The 11,710-nt window shown below is 35.0% G+C and overlaps 1 protein-coding gene across 8 annotated transcripts; it reads left to right on the top strand.

The window, feature by feature from the left end:
• The first annotated feature begins 7,214 nt into the window (after positions 1-7,214).
• LOC110812947 (RNA-binding (RRM/RBD/RNP motifs) family protein) lies at positions 7,215-11,422 on the top strand. 8 transcript variants are annotated; one of them, XM_088216245.1, is made up of 4 exons: positions 7,221-7,647; positions 8,915-9,054; positions 10,174-10,672; positions 11,058-11,422. In XM_088216245.1, exons 3-4 carry the CDS (start codon positions 10,226-10,228, stop codon positions 11,202-11,204), a joined length of 594 nt encoding a protein of 197 aa, XP_088072371.1. In that variant the 5' UTR covers positions 7,221-7,647; positions 8,915-9,054; positions 10,174-10,225; the 3' UTR covers positions 11,205-11,422. The 8 variants fall into 8 exon arrangements, with proteins under 8 accessions (XP_088072372.1, XP_088072371.1, XP_021895590.1 ...); XM_022039898.2 differs by having other exon boundaries at positions 10,169-10,672; XM_088216244.1 differs by having other exon boundaries at positions 7,222-7,647; positions 8,918-9,054; positions 10,204-10,672.
• Positions 11,423-11,710: the final 288 nt, after the last annotated feature.

Below are 11,710 nucleotides of genomic sequence, written 5' to 3'. Positions count from 1 at the left end.
ACTGGTCTAAAATAAGAACGCATGTCACCTTTGAAAACCCTAAATCCGTTTACCTACTATCACAGAAGGGTTACTATTACCCATATGTTTACTGTCTGTTGGTGAACCTCTCCATGTGAATAGGTACTATATTAGCCTTTCTTCTGACGAGAGTGGATCACAATCGATTATAAGGGTTATAGTGGCGAAGTAATATCATGATTGTAGAACTTCTGTATTACTATTTTTTGAACTGAATTGTTATTTCCATTCATAATGGTAGTTAGAGATCCCTTCTGCCTTCCATTGATATATGATCAAATGGTTTCGTGCGAAGATTTGAACCATTGGAACCCAAATGAGTCACTTTTGTCAGAATAGCTTAGTTTATCCATTAGTCCAATCATTGGTCAATTATAAGTTGTTGTAAATGATTTAGTTGTCATGTATCTGATTATGTAGTTGGGGATGAACTGTCAAATACTATTTTTAAGAAAAATGTGTTAATATTTCTACTGTAAAATTCTCAACAATCTCAAACACGCAAGTATGGTATTTAAACTGGTATATGTATTTTTATTTATATGTCTTAATTAACTTTTGAAACGTTATAAGTATGGTTATGATGTTATTTTTCTTATTGAGTTTCATAGAATTCACCCCAATCCATTCCTTCATATGATGTTGAAGAGGATGATTTGTCTCTTGATTTGCCCCTTGATGCTTGTTTGGATCCGTTTGTGGATCCATAGCTTGTTGAATGTGAATGTGCGGATCATTTTAGAAGATTCCTATTTTTTTGTGGTGAAAGAATTGACTAGAACTATGTCTGTAATTATTTTGTTAGTTAACTTCTTTACTTCACAAGTATAAATTAAACTATTTATTTTGTAAGGGATGAATGAACTTTTGCATTGTACTTATATATTTGTACTCATATGTTCTATATTGGACACCGTTTTTCACTGGATAACGGGACATCACATTTATTATTTTGGGTAAGTCTTGTTTCATGTGTAAATTTGAAATTATTGTTTAATGTGGTTTATTAATTTGTTTTTTGCCTTTAATTTCCTAACTTATTCATGTCTAACTTACTTAGTCTTATTAATTTCAATTCATCTCTTTTATTTATTTGTTTCTTTTCCTCTCTATTTTCCCATTCCATTTAATTTATGTTTTATTTACCCTATATATCATTTACTTAATTCAGTCTAAGTCCATTTTCATTATTCATCTTAGTTCAATTTTTTTTTTCAACTTCACCTTTAATTTATTCTTGGTGTCTTAGTTTCCTTAAGTTCTATAAATATTTTCTTATTCGTTTATTTCTCAACTTATCTCCTAATTGTTTCCCATTTCTTGTCATATTAATCTTAATAAACTTAATTCATTCAAAATCTAATATGTCATGCAAAACTTAAAACATTCAAATACATTCAATTTCACTTCACTTCATTATCACTTTTACTTTCAAACACATACATACCATCAAAAATCAAAACATACCACATGAATCATGCATAAAAACCCTTTTTTTTCAATTCTTTTTCAATTTCTTCATTTATTTATTTCCCCTTCTTATTCATTAATTAATATCTCTCTTTAAGCCATTTTCAAAACTATTGATTTTTCATATTTTGAAAGCATCCTAATTTTGAAAATTTTGCATATGAGGTTTAGGGATAGCTATTAGAAGACTTATCACTCATTTCGAAAGACTAACAGTTCACTTTACAATCCTTAACGCTTTTTCCACTTCCAATTTTGCCTACGGAAAACTATACATAAATTTTAATAATTTTTCCTATGACTTAGAATTAAACTTAACTATTAAATTATCTATATTAATTCTAACTAATTAAATAACTAATTTATTTTACATTAATTGTCACTTAGAACTAATTTTGGGAGTTTTACCTTGAACTGAATTCAAAATCCCAAAGGAAATTCTCTCGGTTCATCATGAGGGATGTTTGGATTGAGAATAGAAACTTGTAACAAAAACAAAATTGGTTAGTGGGTCAGACCGGTCAAACGTAACTAAAGTGGCCGAACAAAATCGGTTTGGGGCCGCTTCGGACTGGTCAGACTGGTTAGACCTAGTTGGATTGGTAAACCCAGTCAACCCAAATGGAAAAAGTAGGAAGACTTACCAGCAGCACAGGAGGGCGTATTGAATGCGACCCTGGTCGGTTCCCGCAGTCACGCACAATAATTCATAGTCGATTTGTGTAATTCAATGCGATTCACTACCCAACCACCTCACATAAACCTCCATACATGGTGGTTGAATGCCACATGCACAAAAGGTCACGGGTGCTTGCTGGCACCACTGTGGGTAAACGTGCATAACAGATGCCTCGACCTCCCTTCCTTTCTCCCATCACGGCTAAATCCCATAAGTCCTGCAAGAAAACTGACCTAGAACTTGCAGGCGAAGCTACAGTCCACATCCCTCTTTCTCTTGCTCACCTGCTCACCAGTTTGCCCGTAGGTAATACACATCCGCAAACCACCTCTTCCGTCCCCTGCTCCCGACCTAGACCACTCGTGACTTCTTCTTGCTCGATCTCCCACATTCATAGGCAAGGTTCTCCCTCTCATGCTTGCAAGCTACGACCTGCACCACTCTCCCTAATTTCCTTCCTTCTCTGGCTCATTTGTGGCCTTAGCTGTTCATGGGTTAAAGCTCTCACGCATGCGGGTATAACCACACATAACGGCCAATCCTACTTTACTCGCAAGCATGCTCATTGGGCATGCAGGCATAGCTGCCTACACGCAAACTCCCCACTCGTAGTCCCTGATGCTCGTGACTCACACCACCCCCCATCCCCCAACACTCGTGGGCTAGGCTGCTCACTTGTTACCTGCACACCTCCACTTCTCTCCCTTGCGTTCATGGCATTGGCCCCTTGTGTATCTCCCCCTCTTCCTCTCCTTGTTTTTTCTCCTTCTTCACTCGTGGCACCATGCGATTCGTGACCCTTCCTTCCTCTCATCTCCTCTTCTCCTTCTCGCTCGCAACACCATACTGCTCACAACTCCTCTCATACATTTTTTCTTCCTTATTCTTCCTTCTCCTTTTTCTTCTTGTGTTCTTCCTCGTGTGAGATTGTTGCTGGGCGATCTCTCTTCTTCTCCTCTCGGGCTCGCGGTTGCCATCACTAGCCACATTCCCCCAATGGAGATCGTATGAAGGCGATCTCCTTCCTCTCTCACCTCATGGCCATTTCGCCCAAAATAAGGGGAAGAGCCCATTCAACCTCTTTTAAATGGTCGCGATGTCAACTGTTATATCTCTAGGGAGAGATCTTGGTTATTGATTTTGTCGACAAAATCATCTTTTTAGGTTCAGTATTAAATCTTGACCATTTGATCAAAAGCCCTTAAACCCTGACCGCACGATTTAAGGTTTTATTAAGGGTGTTTTGGTCATTTTATATGCATGCGATCTCAACTGTTGGATTAGATCTCACGTGATCTGGGCCATCCGTTTGAATTTCAAACGAGATAAAAATATGATCGTTCAATTATATTAAGTGGGATACAATCCTTGCTGTGTGATCGACATCTCGTACGTGGATCGTTCAATTGCGCAATCATTGTGCCTGGATGCATGCAAGCCGTTTGATCACGATCTACGTAAAACAAGCTCTCAATCGTCGGATTGTTTAGGCAGGAATCACTATGGGTCATTGGATCATGCAAAAGGGGTGATTGAGTGTGGACCATTTGATCACTTCACTCGCACGCGATCTAAGCCATCCATTCAAACTAGAAGTGAAAACACGCATGGGACATTGATCATGCCTAGGCAGGAACCTCTCTTAGCCATCAGATCGCGATCCGGCGGGGATTCCTTCCTGGTCGCACGAGCAAACCTCCTGCATATGTAAACAGTTGGATCTGCATCAAGCGAATTGCCACTAGGGCAACAACACATGCGTAGGCAAGCTCGCGTGTCTGCCACACGGTGTGAGGTCATTGGCTGTGTGGCTAGGTCATATGCTGACATGATCAGACTTCTTGAAATTGCATAAAGCCCCTATTTTGGATTTTTATTTCATTTAGTTCCCTCTAGGCCTTATTAGTGTCCAAAATGCCCCCAAAAATTCTGACTTTTCGCATATAGGTCCCTATATTCCTATTTAATTTGTAGCAGGGTAACTGTTCGGGTATCACGCCTCCTGATCTTTATTCGCACTAACTTACCACTTATTAGTGTGGTGGTCTATGCAACAAGTGTATCCAGGTCTTGTATTCTGAGACTACACTATATTAGGTGATGACATTGTCATTATCAACCAAGAAGCTTTTGAAGCCTATACTCAGTCGTTAGAGAAGTTAGGTCTTGTTATAAGTAAACAAAAGTCTCTTATCTCTGACACTGGGGCGGCTGAGTTTGCGAAGAATTTTATAATCAATGATATGAGTAAGGATATTTCCCTTATCTCTATCCCAGCATTATTAAACTCGCACCAACCTTGTGGGCCATACACCATATTAGGGCAATATCCCCTTCGCCGGTTCAATACTTTGGCTTGGTTGAGTGGTGTTGGTTATAGATCTTTAGGTAAGCTCAACCATAGCTGGTCACGACATACTGACCATTTACTGGTTATGTGGACAAAGACTCAACTCCCTCTGACGCTTTAGTTAGGGCAAGGTCGACCTTTAAATCTATATTTCCTTGGTGTATTCCACTTTTAATGGCATGACTTTTTCTATTTTTATGCTGGCATTTGAGTTGTCTCCCCTCCTCTTTCAATCGACATAATCGATGTAGATAGCTCCGATGGCCCCGGCTTATTCCTCTATTAGGTGGCTGCAGCCCCTACCCTCACAACCACAGCATGGAGGAGCAGTTCCTTAATTCATGCTAAAACCAATCACAGTTTTTTTCTAAATTGATATATAATGATGCTAAACTGAGACAGAGATAGAGAAAGAGAGTTGCCCCTTTGTTGGCTCTTTAAGACAAAAGCACTCATAGGAATGGTCAAAATTATAATCTTCCTTGTAGTCTCGTTTACTTTCGAAAGCCTCCCCCTCCTCGGCTCTTACTCGTCTTTTGAAAACTAATGAGCTATTTGAGTAAGTCAGCCTTAGCTTAACTAAATTAGAGATTTTTGACAAAGCCCAAGCTCATTATTTGGATGGAAAATCCCTTTGTCCATTCGCCTATGCTAAAAAGCACTCCTTTGTGCAAAGACTGTCCTTACCCTGAGTCACCTAACCGGATAAGTGCTTTCCTGTGCAAATAACTTGAATAGATGACACCCTCCTTTTATTTATGGGTTTAAAATTATTTTTAATTTGTTTCATATTTAATTTAATTTAATTAATTTACAATTTCTATATTTTCTAAATTGATTTTAATTTAATTAATTTCTTAATTTTCTTTCTAATTTAATTTATTAATTTATTAATCTTAGTCTTTCCTAATATTTTAAATTTAATTTATTTTACGAATTACGAGCTTTAATTATTTTTGAATCTCTTTTTTAATTTATTTTTAAATTTTTAAATGATTTTTCGAGTTTTATAAATAAAACTCGGAGTCTGATTTGTTGAACCGTTACATTTGTGCATAAAATATCCATTTTAAAATTCTCTCTCATGATTCGTACATAACCTATCCATACTTCTAATTATCTAAAGAAATCTTGATTTAAAATTATTTTATACTTTGTTTTCTTCTTTCTGTAAAAGTGCAAACAAGAGCTCATAATGCTCCATAATTTTAAGTGACTTTTACTTTGTTTATAAAAGTGCTAACAATAGCAAAGAATGTCCCTTGATCTTTGAATGATTTTTACTTTGTTTTGTTAAAGATCTAACAAGAGCTCACAACATCTCTTTATAAGTTAATTTGTTAGATCTCACAACATCTCTTTATAAGTTAATTAAAGTATTTAGAATGAGGTAGAAGTGAGAAAAATTATCTTTTAATCTTTCTAATGGCAATAAGTTTGAGAAGAAAAAATTTTCGTAAATTTTTTTTTTCCCCTATTTTCCTCTCAACTAAAATTTTCTTTAGTATATTTTTCAAGATCAAACAATTTCGGCTAAAAAGGTTTTAATCAAATGTGATCATGTATAACTCCAATTAACTTACTAAAGAATTTAATTTAAAGATAAAGTGTTAATTAATTAAATTTAGATCTTATTTTATAATTATCTAGATGGTCTAAATCTTTATACAGACCTTAATATTAATTAAAGATATCTCCAATATAATATTTGAATACACCTTTAAGTAGCAAAGAAAGAAAGAAAGAAAGCTATACGATGCTAGAAAGTCTCTCACTGAAATCATGTATCATATTCATTCGAGAGTTTTTGGAACTATTATATAAATAAAATTCAACTATAACTGCACAAATCTTTTAACATAAATAAAATAAAAGTCAATTCTAAAAAATTAAAAATTTAACATGTTCAATACAAATAAAAAAAAAAGTATTTAAAAAATATTCAATATAATATAAATATTATATATGTTAAAAAATATTTATTTATATTAATTGATTAACTAGGGACGTGACTTTTTTTTTTTATTTCTATCAGTGATTTAAATGGATCAAAATATTTTTTCATTAGTTAAAAGAGAAGTTAACTTTTGTCTTCAATGAGAACTTTTCAACGAGTTCTAGTGAAATTGTCATTCCTAATAGAAAAGATAAGTTATGTTCTGTTATTTTAGACCCTTCAACATAAACTACTAAATGAATTTTATACTTATCAATAACATATCTAATAGTTAAAATTTTGTTACTTTACTTAAAAATTACGAGTTTGAATTTCATTTAGAATATAAAAATTGTCAATTTGTGGGTATATTATGACTTATTAATAGTCAATCTATAATAAACTAAAAATTTAATTCATTAATGTGTGTTGATCAAACTACAATGACTAAATTGAATCTCGTTTTAGAATGTCATTATATATTCAGATATAAAGAATATTTTATAATAGTTAGACTTTATTAATTAACGTAGCCTTAGCGAATTAAAGAACTCGACCTGATCTTCATCTATGAAAAAAATGAAGTCCATAATTAATCTTGAACTAATCAATTACCTTTGATCCAATGATTATCTATACTCTTTTTCATGTTGGAAAGTTAGTTTTTTATTATTAGTCTCTTCAAATTAGTCTTTTATTATTAGTCTCTTTGAGATGGGTAAAAAAACTAAGAATCCAATCAAGTACAAGTTTAATCCATGGAGCCCAGCTTAAGCGCAGCCCAAAAAACACCACTTTCTCGTTTAGTATGGAAGGAAGCGTGCGATGAGAGAGAATGGTGACTAGTACGCATGTCTGGATACAAGCAGGGAAAAAGATACCCTTTCTTGCTTAGAGGCTGGCTGGGGTAAATCGCGACACAGAAAGAGAGCCCTGGGCTTCAAAAGGGAGGAAAGGATTTGGAAAGGATTTTAGGATTTGAGAGAACAGAGAGGATTGGAGAGGAAAAGGGACCTTAATAGAGAGAACGAAAGAGGAGATATACAGGGAAGGAGAGTTTTAGGATTCCGGAAATAGGCAGAAGAGGAGGATAGAAAGTGAGGAAAATCAGAGAGAAAGAGTGGTTATAGGGTTCTGGGAAAGGGCTGAGTTTTGGCCAACTTGAGGGAAACCAAAAAGGGTTCAAGCGTGGTATTAATCTCGCCTTTTCTTCTTCCTGCTACATTTCTTGTACCCATCACATGTTGAGTTTGGAATCTATGATTTTGCTGCGTACTTTCTCCTTTTTCTGTTCCATGTGCCCATTAATTTCATGTTTTGTTTCAGTTTCACTGCAGAAGTATGAGAATGGCAATAATTTGCATGTACTTTACTTAGTTATTTGTACTGTAGACTTGTTTAGATAGCACAGATTTTCCCATTAACTTCGGAAAAATTGTAGCCTTATTGTTGATTATTTAAAAAACTGTTTTTCGACGTGGTTGATGGCCTGATGTACATGCGTTTTTATTTCCTCGTACAAACCCGTAGTTTTTGGTCCTTATGTTCTTACATGATGCTAGGTAATTAGCTTTAGAACAGGTTAAGTTTTGTATGGGTTAAGCTAGGGCTTAATAGTGAAATAAACATGTTTTCCTTCATTTTGGCACATATTCAACATGTTTGCATAAAGTCCCAAGAAAGATTTATTCTAGTTTTCTGTTTGGTTCTCTATTCAGTTTTTTGTTGCTTGGCTCAAAGATAAATTTTTTCCCCCTTTCTGTTCCTTTACAGCCTTGTTACATTTTAGAGGCTACCACCCAGCCCAGGCAACCCAAAGGTGTAAATGAATACGCTGGTTAGAGGCTAAAAGAAGGTTCTTATCATGGTGTTTTCATGTTAACAGAAAAACCATCCCTGTTTTCTGGGTTTTGATTTCCATTTTTTGTTCTTTCCTTGTTTTTGTAAATGAAAACATTTCTCAAATCTTGGATGCCTAAATCTTCTTCCTTTGGGGAGACCTACCAGAAGTTTTTTATAAATGAAAACATATCCAGTCTTTTACTAATTTCCTTTCTTAGCTAATGTGAAAGGTTTTTGATTAATTAAAGATGTGAATGTAGATGGATAGGCCATTAGAATCTGTTTAATTATTTTAGCTGTTGGGTTATTTACTTTGTGGATGTGATGCAACTGTTGCTTCTTGAGGTTATTCCATTCTTGCTTTGGATATGATGTAGTGTTGTCTTCATTGCTATTTTCCCATACAACATTCCTAAATAGCTTCAGCTCATGCTTTAAAATGCTTGATACTGATTTTAAGGTTTGGGACTGTTTGACATTGCTTGAAGAATATACTTATGTTCATCTCTTTGCTTTGATTGCACTTTCTTTAGCTGTGATATTTGAGGTTATTTGAAAGTGCAAAAGTGAACAAAATAGGTTGTTAGTTGCTATTGAAATCTGGTTGTGGTTTTAGCAGGGAAAACATGCCTAGTTTGATGCTCATTTTGATGCTTAACTTGGTGATGAGGGTTTAAAATGGGAGGCAGAAGGCTGTTAGATCAAAAGACGTAGTGCACATACATAGGACAGGCCACAAAGCCTTGTTCTTGATTGGTACTGCCTTTGTTTTTTTCTTTTTCTTTTTTTTTTTTTCTTAATATTATGTTACTTTTTTCTCTGTTTTAGCTTTATTTCCAAACTCATTGGGGTGAATTTTCTTACCCTTAGTTAAAACCCTATACCACTAGTGGTTGCCTTGGACCACCTTTCAATCCTGTATTATTTCTTGAACCCAATTTCTATTTAAAGAGCTATGCATGTTTTAGGTGCATGGAATTGGCAACTTTAAATTTCGGACATTTTGGGGAGCCTCTCTGTCATTCTTTTGACAACTTTTTGGTGTAGGACCAACTAGAATTAATTTTTTGAACTGAAGAATTGGGTTAAATATGGGGATTCTTAGATATTACATCTAAGAAATGCAATGAAAATAGCATTAAACTAACTTGGAATCACACCTGGGATTCTTTAATCCTAAGCTATCTATGGAAAACTTAAAAGACTTGAAGTATAAATAAAATCCTAACATTACATCATTGTCCTCTCATACTCATAATATTCCAACAAATTGTAGATTAGCAAGAGGTATACTTTGCTATGTAGAAAGTTTAGGTCAAATTCGCATTGCATCACCATTGTATCTCTTAGCTCCTGAGGCTAGGTGCCTACTGTTATTCCTGCTTTCACTACATACAAATCTCAACAATGATTTAGGAAATATGCAAACGAGTTATCATTAGGTTCTATGTTGTAGTGCTATAAAATGTTTAAAATTCTAGGTTCATGAAGTTTCAACAGGTCCTTTATTTGACTATTCGAGGAATATGTCTTATTCTTTATAATTGTATTTATTTCTTTCTCTTTGTAATCATATTTCTTTTTCTATAGAAAGAAAGAAGCTTCAACAGGTTGGTAAGAGTTTTAAATCAATGTTATATGTCTTTTTTTTTTGGGGGAATAGAAACACTTGCTAAAATTGTCATCTTTAATCAAATGAATAAAGCATAAGAAATTGCATTCTTGGGTGACCATTTCGGTGAAAGTTGTACTTGTTGATGTTTCAAAATTGCTGAAGTAGAATTATTGATTTTTAATTCTGATGCTTTCCGGACATTGAGTCATTGCTTCTGCCCACTTACCTTTTGCACTGATTTTAATGACCTACAAGAAAAGTTAGCCGATTTCTGCCTCGGATTTTGTCAGATTTGCACCTTTTAATATAAAAATGGGGGCTTCAGTTGAAGGCGAGTTTGCTGAATTTGCAGCAAAGGTGAAGAGGACTGTGTACTTGGATAATATCTCACCGCAGGTCACTGAAGCTGTCTTGAGAACTGCTCTGGAGCAGTTTGGAAAAGTCAAAGGGGTCCACTTCATACCAAACTACTTGGGACCTAAGAACCTCCCACAGTGTGCTTTGGTGGAGATGGAGGATGCAAAGAAAGCTAAAGCAGTTATCTCTACCTTATCCCAGTATCCATTCATGATAAGTGGGATGCCAAGGCCGGTGAGAGCACGCGCTGCTAAAGAAGAGATGTTCAACGAACGCCCAAGAAAACCTGTTAGAAAGATAAGCTGTACTTGGTTGGAGCCAAGTGATCCTGACTTTGAAGTAGCAAAAAGATTGAAAGTTCTTGCCCAAAAGCACACTGCTGAAACTTCATTCATGCTGAAAGTGAGTCTTGTGTTTTTATAATCTTTGAATATACTCCAATTTTTTATTTACTTGACAATGTTTCTGTTTCGCAATGACTCTAGAGAATCTGTGCATTTACTTATTAATTTTGCTGCTGCATAGGACTTTCAAGTCCAAAGGACTTTAGACTTATAGTGCTGGAAAGTTTTCGTATACCTGACTTTAAAATTATTATTATTTTTGAAATGATTACCTGACTTTAAACTTCCTAGTATTTAGCACAAAGGCCATCCAAATACTTGATTTTCTCAATTAAAATGTTCTTAAAGCACTTTTGATTGAAAAAAATAAGTCAAGTTTTTTAATCGTCAAGTTTTTTATTTCCTTGTTGCCTTGTTCTCAAAACCTGTTTATCTCATTACAGCAGCAGATTAACCAAGAACAGGAGCTTGCAAACCAGCAAGAAAGGGCACTTAAAGCAACATATAAGAAGTTTGAAATGATAGAAAGTCTCATCACTGATGGAACCGCTAAGGATTTGTCAGAACAATACAAATCTAGTTTCCGATGATTGATGAACCATGAAGCTTTTGTCCAAGTTTGATCATTGGGTCAAATGTAAGTAAGATGCAGGACAAGGATTATAATTTTTGATATCAGGATCCTCCTTTCTTGAACAGTTCTTGTCAAGGCATCTCTAACTTTGTAAGTCATAGGATAAGGATGTGTTGTAGATCTATGATCCCAAAAGTTTATGGCCTTTAATCATCCGTATCAATTTTCTGGTGATTTGTTTTATGTTTCCTACATGGTATGTGAGGAATTGATTCGGGAATCGACGAATAGAATCGAGTGGAAGGATTCCTGAATCAAATAATTGAATCGGCGTTTTTTATATTCACGAATCAGGTGGAATGACCGGTGAATCAAGCAATTGAATTAGGGAATCAAGTTGAAAAAAAATTATGGACGAACAAATTAAGTAGGAAGGATTTGGGAGTCAATGAATTGAATCAACAAATCAAGTTGAGCATGAATTAAAGGATATTAATGTTTATGTAATTATATGGGTCAGAG

This window comes from Carica papaya, chromosome 3, assembly GCF_054855325.1.
Source record: "Carica papaya isolate Zhongbai chromosome 3, ASM5485532v1, whole genome shotgun sequence".
NCBI lineage: Eukaryota > Viridiplantae > Streptophyta > Magnoliopsida > Brassicales > Caricaceae > Carica > Carica papaya.
This window is presented reverse-complemented; position numbering and strand designations above follow the sequence as displayed.

Coding starts and splice junctions, on each gene's coding strand:
- LOC110812947 (XM_022039902.2), top strand. CDS start 10,226: ATGGGGGCTTCAGTTGAAGGCGAGTTTGCTGAATTTGCAGCAAAGGTG. Junction 10,673..11,057: donor AAACTTCATTCATGCTGAAA/GTGAGTCTTGTG, acceptor ATCTCATTACAG/CAGCAGATTAACCAAGAACA.